We start from the raw sequence: 16,069 nt of genomic DNA, 5'->3' as shown, positions 1-16,069 counted from the left end.
TCTGTTTTAGGCTGCTGGATTGTTTCTAAAAGTCCATATTTGCTCAGTGATAAACATGTATATGATTATATAAGGTCATAAGTTTTAAAGGGCCTGACTTCAGAAAAAATCTGTGCACCCTTAACCAAAATTTCAAGCATGTTACCTTAGGTTAGAAAACAAAGCCCCTGTTTTTTAGGAGAAAACAAAGACCATGTGTTTGGCATGATGACATGAAGCTAACGTATGTAAATAAAAACATTTGATGGCAGTTACAGTTATGCATTTTAAACTGCTAAATATGAAACCAGCTAGAAACACCATAAAGTGAACTGCTAAGGGAGTGCCATCCAAAACTGAAACTTCTGTTTTAAGGACCCCTGACCCCCTGACATGCCTTTTGGCATGTAATTTTTCTTGGGGGTGTACATAGTTTTGACAGGTACCCAGCTTCCACTGCTGATCTGCACCTCAGGCAGAAGGTCTCTTGTAAATCCGCAAGCTGTCACAGCCGTGCACTCACACTAGTGATTCCGGCGCCGGGGAGAGGAGGGGGAGAGAACGGAGGTGACCGTGGAACAGGTAAGTGTGTGTTTTTTTTTAAAAGTCTTCAGCTACACTTTTTGTAGCTGCTGACTTTTAATAAACACAGAAAGGCTGGAACTCCTTTTTAAGGAGTTCAGCTTTACAAAGGGTAAAGTGACAGTGTCTGCCGATAGCCCAACCTCCCTTAAAGCTGAACTCCAGGTATGATATTAATTGCATACTTACATGAGTACAGCTTGGCACAATATAAGCATGTCTATCTCATACCTGATGGGCCAGTGTAGAAGCCGACAATCACTGTATTAGTCAGTGCTACTACAGCCATGTTCTTCTGGGTCCAGTGCCAAGTGGCTGATCCACTGTATACAGACCACAAGGGGTCTCTTGCTAGTCACCATCATCATTCACAGAATACCTTGTATTTTTTCAATGAATACAAGGTGTTCACTGATTGGACAAGGTGGAGATCATGACATCACTGCCCCTCCTCTTTACCTCGTGCAATCAAAAAATGCCTTGTATTTACTGAAAAAAATGCTAGGAAGATTGCAGTATTGACTGTACTAATGCAGACTAGCTTCTAAGCTTCCCCAGCAGTCCCTCGGGTATAAGATATGTATATTTACATTCTTCCAAACTGGACCAATGTAAGTATGCAATTGAGCCCATACCTGGAGTTCAGGTTTATGGTTTACTCACCAATTCACGCTCCCTTGCTGTGTTCCCTATTTGTCAGTGTGTTTGCTCTGTTGTTTTTTCAGGTATGGAGGAATATGTAACTTACCTCCCACCCCTGTGTGACAGTGATCGTCAAGTTGCAGACCTGAAAACTGCTCCATGGGGGGCTTGTGAGGTCTTTCACCTAGGCAACACCATCCAACATTGGGGATTACCCAGGATGGGCTCCTGCAGCAATAACGTGGTGAGGGAATGTGAGGGAATGTACCTCATTGAGTATAGTATGTTAGGAGGGGGTGGGATCTTAACAAAGTCGTCATGCCCTTGCAAAGTGACAGTGTCTCCTTAAAGAGGAAGTAAACCCTGATGAGTTTACTTCCTCTTTGATTCCCTGCAAAGGTAAAGCATAATGGACTACTATGCATCGCATAGTAGTCCATTATGTGTCACTTACCTGATACAGGAGCCAGAGAAGTGACTGCTGTCCCCTTGTGTACGGAGCCTCCATATTCTTGGTGGGTCTCGCTGCTCTGTCGCTGTCATTCGACGGAGCCGCGATGACGTCACTCCTGCGCATGCGCACGGGAGTCGCTATTTGCGGCACATTGCCGTTAACAGTGGTGCGCTCAGTGCGCCTGCGCGCCGCTGTCTACAGCGCATGCGCTGTAGACAGCGGTGCCTGTCTTTTGCCAAATAACTCCTAAACCGTGTAGGTTTAGGAGATATTTCTTGGACCTACAGGTAAGCCTTAATCTAGGCTTACCTGTAGGCCAAAGTGGTTTGTAAGGGTTTACAGCCACTTTAACGTCTGCATAAAACTTGCTAAAAGCTTTGTAATAGCTTGCTAAGCACAGTGTTCTTATACAAGCTGAAACTCATATCTACAAGGCCTAAGCAGAAAGACTCTATGCATTATTCATATTCTATGCCAGGGGTACCCAACTAGTGGCCTGGGGGATTCTGGAAAAGGTGGGTCGACAAGCCCAGAACACGTTTTCCCAACTCACCATGTCAGAGCATCAGTGTTGTGAATGAAGCCGGCAGTAAATGAAGCAATCGGCTGCAGAGCAGAGCAAGCCTATGTTTCCAGTAAAGCACAGGCTCCTGTCACAGGCGGAGTGATACCAATAGCATTCCGCCTGGGAAAGCAACAGCCGGTGATACCTGAATAAAAGACCGTTATTAAATGTGAGTTTATTACTAAAATCACAGTGTATATATGGGCATATCTGTTCTGCAGTGGTTACTGGGCTGCTTTAACCACTTGCTTACTGGGCACTTAAACCCCCCTCAGTCCCAGACCAATTTTCAGCTTTCAGCGCTGATGCACTTTGAGTGACAATTGCGCGGTCATACAACACTGTACCCAAATGAAATTTTTATCATTTTTTTCCCACAAATAGAGCTTTCTTTTGGTGGTATTTAATTACAGCTCGGAGTTTTATTTTTTGCTAAACAAACAAAAAAAGATGCAAAAAAAAAAAAAAAAAAAATCATGTTTTAATAGTTTGTTATAAAACGGGTCATTTTTCTCCTTCATTGAAGTGCGCTGATTAGGCGGCACTGATAGGCTGCATTGGTGGGCACTGATGGGCTGCATTGGTGGGCACTGATGGGCTGCATTGGTGGGCACTGATAGGCTGCACTGGTGGGCACTGATAGGCATAGTTAAGGCGGCACTAATAGGCACAGATAAGGCGGCACCGATGGGCACAGATAAGGCGGCACTGATGGGCAAAGATGGGCACAGATAAGATGGCACGGATGGGTGGCACGGATAAGTGGCACGGATGGGTGGCACGGATGGGCACTGATAGGTACCACAGATAGATGGGACTGATGGGCACTGATAGGTGGCACTGATAGGTGGCTCTGATAGGTGGCACTGCTGGGCACTGATGGGCGGCACTGCTGGGCACTGATGGGCGGCACTGCTGGGCACTGATGGGCGGCACTGGGGTGCAGCACCTGAGGCAGATTTTGGGTGGCACTGTGGGTGGCACTGCTGGGTGGCACTGTGGGTGGCACTGTGGGCACTGCTGGGTGGCACTGTGGGCACTGCTGGGTGGCACTGTGGGCACTATGGGCACTGCTGGGTGGCACTGACAGGGGGGCACTTACTTTATTCAGGATGGCACTGCGGGTGGCAGGTGGGCACTGGCAGGGGGCAGGTGTCCTTTTAAATTGCTGGCCGTGATCGGGACTGATGTCCCGAACACGGCCGCCGGCGATCGGCTTTTTTTTTTTCTCCTCGCGCTGTCAGCGCGAGGAGGAATACTAGCCGATTACCGGCTCCGTTTTATCACATGATCAGCTGTCATTGGCTGACAGCTGATCACGTGATAAGGGGTCGGGATCGACCCCTTACACGGATCGGTGATCAGGCGAGTCTCACGGACTCGCCGATCACAGAGCGCGCCGCGCGCGCCCCTCAGGGGGCGCGCAGGCCGCTCGTAACCGGGACTACGTCAATAGACGTAGTCCCGAAAATGTGGGTCCGCGCTATTGCCGTCATTTTGCAATAGCGCGGATCCCAAGTGGTTAAACTGATCTGCAGGTGTAGTGCAGTCCACCTGTGGGTTACCTGCACTGAGCCATAGACTTCTGTTATTACTTGCGGGCTTGGTGCGCTTTCATAAAGTGCACTACACCTATAATAGAAGTCTATAGTAAAGTGCAGCTAACCCGCAGGAAAGCCATAGGTGCACTGTCCTGTGACAACTGCAAGTTGTGTTCCTTGGTTGTCATCCTTTCTCATGTGCTCCTGGTTATGCCTACAATCAGCTGTACTCACACATATTGTGCAGGCATGGTCCATGTTTGTCACCATCAGGAAAGGGTGATCCAGTGCAATGATATGCAGCCCTGGCCTGAGAGATTGCACATAGACAGCAACTGGCTGAAAAGTGCTGGAGGAGATCAGCAGCACTAAGGTTCAAGAAGGATTGAAAAAAAATGTAAACAAAATTGTATGACACAAATGTAAACTGCTTATGAGACGTAGGGCTTTAGCATCTTCAATGCCATCAAATTGGGGGTTACGTTGAAAAATGTAAATCACTATCTTCTAAGTTGGTTTTCATTGTTTTGAAGTGCTATCAGTAGTGTAGTAGTAGTGTAGTGCTGATCCTTGCTTTCATAATAGAGGTAAAATAAATATTTTATGATTACATTTGTATATAAATATAATAGTGTAAATTAGCACTATTGCCCTGTCACCCCAATTTTTGCAACAATACGCAAAATGTTCTGTATTTTTTATTAGCAACTTTCATTCACTCTGATAGGTGTAGCTCCTATTAGAATTAGGTACATGTGCTAAGTTAAAGAAGAGGTATAGCCATTATGCCCTATGCTAGACCCCCATTCCATCTCCCATTTCAAAGAGAAATTCAAGTGGGAAAACATTAAACTCAAGTTAAGGTGTAATTGTAGCTAGCTACTAAAAACATATCATGTGGCATAAACATGATACATTCTTCCACTGGGGTACCCAATGTCATGTAGCTCTCCAAATTAATAGGACCCAGGCCTAATACACCTATCAAAACCAGAATGCCCTGCCCTGTCTGGAACAACACTCTCCTCTACTGGCCCAAGAGAGAACTTTAAGATGAATTAAGTAATCCAGATGTGGAGTACTGCTTTCTCAGCAATGAATTTCGGTCAGTGGAGTTCAAATGGGTTCATGATCTACATGATCACACCACTAAAATTAGCTTGGGAATGACTGTCTGGTGAAACTTGAGAAATTCAGGATCAGATGAGCCAAGCAAGCTTGCTTGCATGCAAATTAAAATACCACGCCGCTTTGAAAACACAGTGATTAGCCTATCAAAGTGTGCGCATTGTTTGCATGACTGTGTTAAAAGGCACCTTTACTCAAGCCTTAGGTTGCACAATAACTGTCAAATGAAAAGATACACTCACATAAAGAATGACTTAGAAACTTAATGTTAGTAAAACATGTAAAAAGTTGCACATGTATCAGAATAAAGATTTCCGTTTTTTTTTATTATTTGTTTTTTTGAGGTTTTTTTTGTAATTAGAGCATACAATCTTTTATTTTGTAATTAGATCATACAATAAAGTAAATAAAAAGTTAATATGAAGTATTACGCATTCTTGGTTGGCGTATTATTCTCTACATATGTAAAACGTTTTATTCTTATAATCTCTGTTTTCCTTTATATGAATATATCTTTGAAGTATATTGAACATAAACATTCATAAACAGTGGGGGTTATTTACTAAAGGAAAATCCACTTTGCACTGCAAGTGCACTTGGAAGTAAAGTCGCTGTAGATCCGAGGGGGACATGCAAGGAAAAGAAAAAAACAGTATTTTAGCTTGCACATGATTGGATGATAAAATCAGCAGAGCTTCCCCTCATTTCAGATCTACCCCTTAGATTTAGAGCGACTGCACTTTCAAGTGCACTTGCAGTGTAAAGTGGATTTGCCTTTCGTAAATAACCACCATTATGTTCATGAACATAAACATGAACATAACCATTCAGGCTTATCGTAACAAGAAAGAATTGTCTGAAAGTTTCCAACCTGTCTAATCGACTTCTTTTTAACCTTTCTTATGCTTAGGATATTTATTGAAATGGGGTGTAGTATGAAGTGGCACATGATGGAAAAAAAGAAGCTGTAATTTATTTTTGTATTGAATGACAAACTTCTTCCATTCATAAAAATGTTGGTATTAATTATACAGGTATAATTCATTTTAAGTCATAGTTTGAACTATCAAAAATGTAAGCAATGGGCAGTGAAGCCGTAATTCAAGCAGATACAATTACATTTTTTTATAAATTGAAAATGAGATATTTTACTTAAATATTTTTTTTTTCATTTATATAACACACAAAATGACAAAAACAGCAAATCAATCAAATGTTATTAAAAAATAATGAGTTTAAATTGCCTTTGGCATTCAGAACACTTGTACTTACCTGCGATTTGTGTAACTGGTACTTGCAGATGCTGCGTTTTGATCAGGATAGTTGTGTTGCAGAGTGGATGCTGGGAATTGGTACAAGAAGCCGGTGCTACAGGTAAATCCCAACAGGCTGGAGGACCAGAGCAAAATCAGAGGGAACTTCATTGTCATCAATGAGAGGACCATGCCAAGGTGAAGAGCCAACCCAGCAGCAAAGTAAAGAAATCTAAGGTACAAGAGCCCCAAAGTTTTGCAGAGCTGGACTGAGCACACAGGAACTGGCAGCTCAAGGCATTCTCTGAACTGAAGTCCTTTAAATTTGCTCCAGTCATTGAAAAAAGTGGGCTGTAACACTATCACAGTGTATATTGCTAGCACCATCTAGTGGAGTGCCTGGATAAGACAAGACTCAGGATTAAAACCAGAGATCACTGTAATTAATGCTTAAAATAGCACTGCTAGGTTTAGGCTTGCCATGAAAACATGTGGAGTAAAACAAATGAAGTCAACATGTGGCATGACACTGCTAAAAGAATCAGAGGTACATACTTAAAGTGACGCTAAACTCTGGAGAAAAAAATGCAATTAAAATATGTATTCTTAAAAGATACATTTATAAGATGGAGCAGCGCTAAATCAAAGATACACTGATGTATACAGGGCCGGATTAACATAGGGGCTATTGGAGCTGCAGCTCCAGGCCCCTTTCTCAAAATAGGCCCATTTGCCCAAAAAAAAAAAAAAAAAATCAAAAAAAAAAAAAGAAAAAAAAAAAAAAAGATCGACTTCGAGGATTGTAGCTCGGCGATCAGGAGTCACAGAGACCCCGTATTTGGTGGGTAGGTAGCTAAAGACCCACCCCAGCACTGGTTAAAATATGGGGCTGCTATCATATATGGTTCCGGAGATACAGGTCTCCTTGCGCAGCCTGTCAGAAGCTACATACAGAGCGGCAGTATAAATACAGCTGGAACACTCTGCAGCAGACGGAGAGGATGAACTCACAGTGCTTATAATTATTATTTGTATATTACTTATGATAATTAACCCCTTGGCAACCAGGCCCATTCTGAGACTTCTCTCCTACATGTAAAAATCATCATTTTTTTTATGCTAGAAAATGACTCAGAACCCTCAAGCATTATATATTATTTTAGCCGACACCCTATGGAATAAAATGGTGGTATTTGCAACTTTTTATGTTGGAAAGAAACTGTTTCATTCATAAAAAAAAACACTAAAGTTATCACGATTTTTTGTTGTGTACTAAGCGATGCTTTACATTTTTTTACAGGTTACATGTTTAGAGTTAGGCCGCGTACACACGGGCGGACTGTTCTCTCAACCTAGTTCGTCAGACAGTTTGAGAAACAGTCCGCTCAAAATTTGCATGAACGGACTTGACCACACACGACGAACGAACAGTCCGCCGAAAACTTGCGCGATGACGTATACAGCACGTACGACGGGACGAAAAAAACGACGTCCAATACACTGCAATGCAACCTTCCGCCGTGGAAATCCTTTCTGAGCATGCGCGCAACTTAGTACGGCGAACGAGCCTACACACGAGGGGACTGTCCGCTGAAACCAAGTTTCGGCGGACAGTCTTACGGAAATTCCGAAAAACTTGGTTCAGCAGACTGTCCGCTGAAACAGTCCGCTGAAGCCCACACACGAGCGGACTGTCCGCTGAAACACTGTTCAGCAGACTAAGTTGGGCGAACAGTCCGCCCATGTGTACGCGGCCTTACAGAGGAGGTCTAGTGCTAGAATTATTGCTCTCGCTCTAATGATCTTGGCGTATGTAACCTGTGTGTATCTGGCTCTGATACTAACCAGTACCTACCCAGGGACTGACTAGTATCTCTCCCCAGCCTGTCCCCACACACCCTCTCACCTGCTGACCTGTGAATGGGGCGATCACTCCCGCAGTGTTATTGTGTTCTGCCAGTGAATACAATGATTAGTGTTGCTAACTATAGCTGGCAGCACTGATTGTTTTGGGGAAAACCTGACAGGCTGGTTGTACTCAAGTCGCTTAATAGGTTGACTTGTGTAAAACCAGCTAGCCCATACATAGATCGACTATGGCTGGTCTCTGCTTAATTGGTGTAATTTCAATCCATGTATGGCCCGCTTAACCACTACGCAGTCCCTAAACATCCTTCCACAAACCTTTACATTTTTCCTTCCCAGATTACTTCATCCTCCTCTCCTATATATAGTGCCCACTGTCATACTCTCCACACTTCTCTCCTATACATAGTGCCCACTGTCATACTCTCCACACTTCTCTCCTGTACATACTGCTCACTGTCATACCCTCCACACTTCTCTCCTATACATAGTGCACACTGTCATACTCTCCACACTTCTCTCCTATACATAGTGCACACTGTCATACTCTCCACACTTCTCTCCTATACATAGTGCCCACTGTCATACTCTCCACACTTCTCTCCTATACATAGTGCCCACTGTCATACTCTCCACACTTCTCTCCTGTACATACTGCTCACTGTCATACCCTCCACACTCCTCTCCTATACATAACGCCCGCTGTCATATCCTACACTCTCCTCACCTGTACATAGTGCCCACTGTCATACACTTCTCTCCTGTACATAGTGTCCACTGTCGTACCCTTCACACTCCTCTCCTATACAGTGCCCACCGACATACCCTCCATACTCCTCTCCTATACATAGTGCCCACCGCCATACCCTCCATACTCCTCTCCTATACATAGTGCCCACCGCTATACCCTCCATACTCCTCTCCTGTACATACTACTCACTGTCATACCCTCCACACTCCTCTCCTATACATAGTGCCCACTGTCATACCTCCAACACTTCTCTCCTATACATAGTGCCCACTGCCATACCTCCAACACTTCTCTCCTATACATAGTGCCCACTGTCATACCCTCCACACTCCTCTCCTGTACATACTACTCACTATCATACCCTCCATACTCCTCTCATATACATAGTGCCCACTGTCATACACTTCTCTCCTGTACATAGTGTCCACTGTCGTGCCCTTCACACTCCTCTCCTATACAGTGCCCACCGACATACCCTCCATACTCCTCTCCTATACATAGTGCCCACCGCCATACCCTCCATACTCCTCTCCTATACATAGTGCCCACCGCTATACCCTCCATACTCCTCTCCTGTACATACTACTCACTGTCATACCCTCCACACTCCTCTCCTATACATAGTGCCCACTGTCATACTTCCAACACTTCTCTCCTATACATAGTGCCCACTGCCATACCTCCAACACTTCTCTCCTATACATAGTGCCCACTGTCATACCCTCCACTCCTGTACATACTACTAACTTTCATACCCTCCATACTCCTCTCCTATACATAGTGCCCACCGTCTTACCCTCCCTCCACACTCCTCTCCTGTAATTACTGCTTACTGTCCTACTCTCCTGTACATCGTGCCCACTGTCATACCCTCCACACTCTTCTCTTATACATAGTGCCCAATTTCATACCCTCTACACTCCTCTGCTGTGCATACTGCCCACTGTCTTACCCTTCACACTCCTCTCCTGTACATAGTGCCTTCTGCCATACCCTCTGCACTCCTCTCATGTACATAGTGCTCACTGTTAGACCCTCCACATTCCTCTCCCTCACCTGCACATACTTCCCACTTTTATACCATCCACACTCCTCCCCTATGCCTCTTACCCACAAAAACTCTTCTTTAAAATTATATGTTAAAATTATATGTTCCTCAATGTTACCAGCTCTAGAATGGGCACTTTTGTCAGTTCAACTAAAGGAAATCTCACAGTCCTCATATTTGTTCTGCCCCATTATTAGTACTTATTTTATTTTGTAATTACTATTGTGATGTATAGAGGAACACGGGGGATGTCAGCTACTCTAAACATAGCACTTGTAAAAAAGCGTCCCTAAAATATATTTGAAATGTTGACAACCATGTACTTAGGCACTGCCCAAGGGCCACAGGGTCAGTAGGGGCCCCATGAGAGGCTCCGGTGATAGTAAAGCGGTAGTAAACTTTTCTAACATTACTACTTTTTAGAGGCCATTGGGGAGGTTATGCCATAATGTACACGTGTGCCCAGCATATTAGCACATTAGGGTACACTTACCTGTCAGACCTCCAGTGCTGTGCTGTGATCAGTCCGGCGGGGCCCGGGCACTTCCATCTTCACCCGGTCTTCCTTCTGGGTTCTGTGCCTTCAGTCACTTGCCTTGGCCAGGCTGCGTTGATGTCATTCCCTCTTTCTCCCATCCCCCCCTTTCTCTCTCATCCTCCCTCCCTTACCCCTCACACCTCTTTCATCCCCTTTCTCTCTCTCTCTCATCCTCCCTCTCTCTCTTTAATTTAATTTGTTATAACAAAAAATAGTTTGCATTTTTATTTATTTATTGTTTATAAAAGGCCCCATCAAAATCCTCAGCACCAGGCCCACAATGTTCTTAATCTGGCCCTGGATGTATATATATGTTACAAATCTTATAAATGTATATCAGGATATAGCACTTCCTCAAATAATCAAAGTGCAATATGTGCAATATCACAATAAAGGGATATCATTCCTAAAATGCATACACAGTTATCAATGAATGTGCAAAAATACAATGGAATAAATAATTAAATATTAAAATAAATTCAGAGCATAAAGGTGCAATTTCAAAATGGGAAAAACAACGGCCCCAAAAGTGCATAAAGATAATCAATCAATGTGCAAATATAAAATATGAATCAATATTGCAAGCAGTATTAGTAATAAATCCAGTGCATATAAGTGCATCTATATAGGGGGGTATTTACTAAAGCCAAATCCACTTTGCACTACAAGAGCAAAGTGCACTTAAAATTGCATTGAAAGTGCACTTGGAAGTGCAGTTGCTGTAGATTCGAGGGGGACATGCAAGGAAAATATAAAAAAAATACAGCATTTTAGCTTGCACATGATTGGATAATAAAATCAGCAAAGCTTCCCCTCATTTCAGATCTACGCCTAAGATTTACAGCGACTGCACTTCCAAGTGCACTTTCAGTGAAAAGTGGATTTGCTTTTCGTAAATAACCCCCAGAGTCTCTTCAAATGTGCAAAAAATGTGCACAAAAATGCATAAAGTGTTCAAGTGCAAAGAAAAAATTTAGAGTAATGTGATCACACTTGTTATCCCCTTTTACAATGTGCACATGGTGTGCCCCAGCCTCTCACCTCAAATGAAGACCCCGATGGGTCTAATTATGCATCTATGTAAGCCTCAGTGGCACACTCCATTCCTCTCCTCTCTATTAGGAAATGGCACAGTAAAACTGAGCAATGGCTGTAGCTGCAGATAGTGAAGGGCTCCTCTCCAGTGCTGTCCACATCCTTTTAGACCTCTCTCTAGCTCTCCTCCAATTTAGGGGTCATATGTAGAAGGGGAAGGGATGTCCATAGTGTGGTATTCCATAAAATCATTTTATTTTAAAAGTAGTATCTTACATATAAGACTGGAATATTCAGGAATGATATAAAACAAAGATGTCTGGAAATGACGTCACCAGTCTCCTCTTGACGCGTTGCGTCACTAACACGTGACCTTATCAAGGGTATTCTTAAGAGATAAATCCACCTTTTAACAAAAAAGAATACATGCACATTTTTTTACAGATAAAAAAATTGTCCATTTACTATTTTTTGTTTTAGGAGCCTGTAAAGCATTGCACCAACGAACAGCAGATTTCTGGTAACATGCAGGACTCCTGCAGACCTGTCAGTGTATCTGTTTGCTCATACCTCATACGGCCGTTAGATACTCACTGACGGGAAGAATGAATGAACTGCCACAGTGCCCATGGCAGTTTAGTGAAAATTACAAGCCAAAAGCTGCAAAGGCTATCAGGACTTGTAATTTCCCATTCACAGAGGGCTGTAAATAAATGATGTGGCCGGGCGAGCAAAGCCCTGCGCAGCCACATTCGTTTCAAAGAGTGATAACGGGTGCCTGGAGAAGATGCCTGCCCGCTTTCACTAAGGAGGGGGGAGGAGGATTACCTGCAGCTGCTGGAACATGTTACATGTAGCTAATCCTTAGAGTCAGAACAGTCCCTTCTATTTCTTTGGGCCTCCTGTAAATCTCTAAAATTCTCTTTTTTTTTTCCTGTGACCTGACTTTCTGTTAGAGGGATCTCCATGGTCACACTATATACCCTTGTTCACACAGGCGATTACATCCATGCCCCATGTCAGTGTATAACTGACAGGGGATGCACAGGTATTGCGTGCATCCTCATGCCAGCAGTCCCATTCATTGCTATTGGGACACAGCTGCTGTGTGTCCCAATATGACATCTGTGTGGATGAGGGTGCATGCAGCTGCATGTCTCCAAGCTCACCCCGGGGGCATTTGAGCCGTGTATCCACATGGATGTCATATTGGGGCACAGTGGCTGTGTCTGTGCAGTCTCTACATGCCAATAGATATGAATGGGAATGCACACAACACTTGTGTATCCACATGCCAGTGAAACATGGCCTAGCATTGAGAACAGATGTTATTGCCCTGTGTAAACAAAGCCTATGTAGGAATGTAGCCATCCTCTCTTTCTCACTCCCAAGATGGGCTAGGGACTATGTACTATGCGATATATAATGTGAATAGAGCTGTGTACATGACCGCAATTAGCGCGCACTGCTCATTCCAAACAAATAGAAGGGGGAGGGTTCAGGAGCTTACAGTGGTCCCTACAAGGAAGCAGAAAAACACAGCAAAAAATTGATTACGGGGCCATTAAAATGGAACTTCACTAAAAAGTTCACTAGTTCACTCCCTCCTAGCCAGTTACTGTTTTTTGAAGGTGGGGGCGAAGCAGTACCGATTTTTGTCCTAGACAAGAATGACATCTCTTACCCTGCTCCTCCTCTCCAGCAGCCTTTTAGGACATGCACAAGTCCTAGGTGGTTGTAGGGTAATTCACAGAAGATCATGCAAACTCACGTATGCGCAGTGGGAATCTGTCTGTGGTTCCTCAGCAGGCCCGTCGCCTGTCACTGCTCCAGGGCAAGAGGCCAAAAACTTGCGGGAAGTGTTCCAAGCAGTGCGATAGGCCTTCATTGTGTTGCGTGTCAAAAAGTGGTTAATGAGTTGGGTTGCTTTGGCGAGATGCGATTTCAGTCCATCATCAGCAACAATCAGGATGGGACAGGAGTTGTTGGGGCAGCTCCAGGCTCCTGTTGGAAAAACAAGGTAGGGTTGAAATGGGACAACGCATCAGCTGCGATTTTGCATTTGCCTGGAATATGTCTACAAAAGATATTAAACTGGTGACGGAGTGACAGCTGCATGAGCCTGCACAGGAAGGACATGACGGGGAGTGACTTGAAACTACCTTTATTGATGATGTCGGCCGTAGCCTGATTGTCCATGATGAAGCGCACCGTCCATCCTGTCCCCAGTGTGGCTCCAGACCTGGGCAGCTGCCATGATGGGATACAGATCGAAGAGGCTGCAGCATCGGTGACCACACATGGTGGCTTGGCTGACACTGCCGGGATGAACATTGAAATGCCATTCCAGCTGGTGAGGAACTTGTCCCACATAGCTAAGTCTGCTACTGCTGCTTGGTCAAGTTTTAGAACTTGGTCTGGATCTTGTACAGGTGTGAGAAAGACTAAAAGCTGTGATATAAAGGATCGTCCTTGAGGAATAATCCTCATCACGAAGTTCAGCATCGCATCCCTAGTAAGGATTGCAACTGCCTTGTAGTGCACCCTTTTTACCAGGTAAAGTAATGGATAACTGTCCTGGTACGGGCTAGTTTGTCGGGGGGTAGGCTATGGCAGGCGAGTCCAGAGTGACACCTAGGAAGGTGATAGAATGTGCTGTGCCTTCCACTCTATGCTCGACCATGGACATGTTGAGATTGCTGAACACCGCGCTCAACCTGTCCGCCAGTGGCGTGCCCTGTTGTCCAGTGAGCAGGAAGTCAGCGAGGTGGTGGATAACTGTCTGACGGTGGGCCTGGTGTGACTTTACCTGAAATGAACTGGCTCACCCCTGTCATGCAACTGGCACTGGTGAGGAGGCAAACTGTATGTTCTTCCCCTCCTATTTTTCATTTTTTCATCTGGGGAGATAAAGTCCAACCTGGTGCCGGATGGAAACCTGAACTAACCTCAGGGAGAAAGACAGAGAAAAGATGAGTGGCCTGTGTGCCACTGGAGATGAATAGCCAACTGGGTGCCACTGTGTGTTTGTGTGGCTGATTGTTTGCCACTGAGGTGTGTTTGTAAGTTAGTTTGTATGCGGGTTTGCATGTAGGTGCGTGCCGAGAAGTGTTTTATACTACTGGAGACGATATTGCATGATTGCAAGGGTGTCAGTGAGTGTTAGGCTGCTGGGACGATATTGCATGGTTGCAGGGATCTCAATGAGTATGAAGGTTTGTTTCAAAAACATGTGTGGTTGCAAAGGTCTCAGTCTGGTTTGCTAAGACAATATTGTGTGGTTGCAAGGGTCTCGATGAGTATGAGGTTTGTCTTGAGACAGCATTGCGTGGTTGCAAGGGTCTCAGTAGGGTTGCTGAGACTGTATTGCGTGGTTGCAAGGGTCTCGATGAGTATGAGGTAATTTGAGACAATATTGCATGATTGCAAGGGTCTCGATGAGTATGAGGTTTTAAAAAAAAAAAAAAAAAAAAAAATATATATATATATATATATATATATATATATATATATATATATATATATATATATATATATATATATATATATATATATATTATTATTATTATTATTTTATTTTTTTGGATGATGATATTGTATGGTTGCAAGGGTCTCGATGAGTTAGGGGTTGCTGAGACAATATTGTATTTTGCAAAGGTCTCAAATCAGTGTCAGGCTGCTGAGATGATTTTGTATGGCTGAAAGGGTCTGAACAGGTGTCAAGTTGCTGAGATGAATTTGCGTAGTCGCAATGGTCTAGATGAGTGTGAGGTTGCTGAGACGATATCGCGTTTTGCAAGGGTCTCAAATGAGTGTCAGGGTGCTGAGACAATGTTGCATAACTGTAAGCCCTTGTACACACGGTCGGAGATTCCGACGGAATGTGTCCTTTCGGACCGTTTTGTTGGATATTCCGACTGTGTGTGGTCTCCATCAGACTGTTTCCGTCGGAATATCTGACGGACCAACTTTTCCAACTTGCCGGTAAAATTTTCCGACAAAATGCTCCGATCGGACATACTCCGATCATGTGTAGCCTACTCCGACGGACAAAGTGCCACGCATGCTCAGATCAAATTCCTAGCCCAAAGCTATTGGCTACTAGCCTGAACGTAGTCCCGTCGTAATGAAATAACGTCATCACGTTATGTACAATCGAATTTTCCGACAACTTTGTCCGACCGTGTGTATGTAACATCACTTCCGGACCTCTTCTAGAATTAATCCGTCAGAATCACTCTGACGGATTTGGTTGTCGGAATCTCCGACCGTGTGTACGGTAGTCTTTCAATGGGTGTCTGGCTTGCAGAGACGATATTGCGTTTGCAAGAGTCTCGGTGAGTGTGAGGCTGCTGAGATGATATTGCATTTGCAAGGGTCTCAACAACGCTGCTAAGATGATTTCTCTGGCTACAAGGGTCTTAATGAATGTCAGGTTGCTGGGGCGAGACTACGTGGTCACAAAGGTCTTGATGAGAGGGAGGTTGCTAGAGACGGTATTGCGTGGTTGCAAGGGTCTCGATGAGTGTGAGGCTGCTGAGACGGTATTGCGTTTGTAAGGTCTCAAGGGTGTCAGGCTGCTGAGTCGATTTCGGTAACGAAAGGGGTTTTTATTTATTTATTTATTTATATTTTATTTTATTTTATTTTTTCAATTTTTTTCGACAAGTGAGAGGTTGCTGAGACG

The 16,069-nt window shown here is 44.0% G+C and overlaps 1 protein-coding gene across 1 annotated transcript in view; it reads right to left on the bottom strand.

The window, feature by feature from the left end:
- COL26A1 (collagen type XXVI alpha 1 chain) overlaps nt 1-6,463 on the bottom strand; it is a 558,415-nt gene extending 551,952 nt beyond the window's left edge. The window contains exon 1 of the mRNA XM_077480518.1: nt 6,164-6,463. Within this exon, the coding sequence (XP_077336644.1) occupies nt 6,164-6,336 (173 nt within the window). The 5' untranslated portion in view covers nt 6,337-6,463. The remainder of the gene's footprint in view (nt 1-6,163) is intronic.
- Between the last annotated feature and the right edge of the window lie 9,606 nt (nt 6,464-16,069).

Source organism: Lithobates pipiens, unplaced genomic scaffold (assembly GCF_037356315.1).
Source record: "Lithobates pipiens isolate NorthernLeopardFrog02 unplaced genomic scaffold, aLitPip1_a1.2 Scaffold_16, whole genome shotgun sequence".
Lineage (NCBI taxonomy): Eukaryota > Metazoa > Chordata > Amphibia > Anura > Ranidae > Lithobates > Lithobates pipiens.
This window is presented reverse-complemented; position numbering and strand designations above follow the sequence as displayed.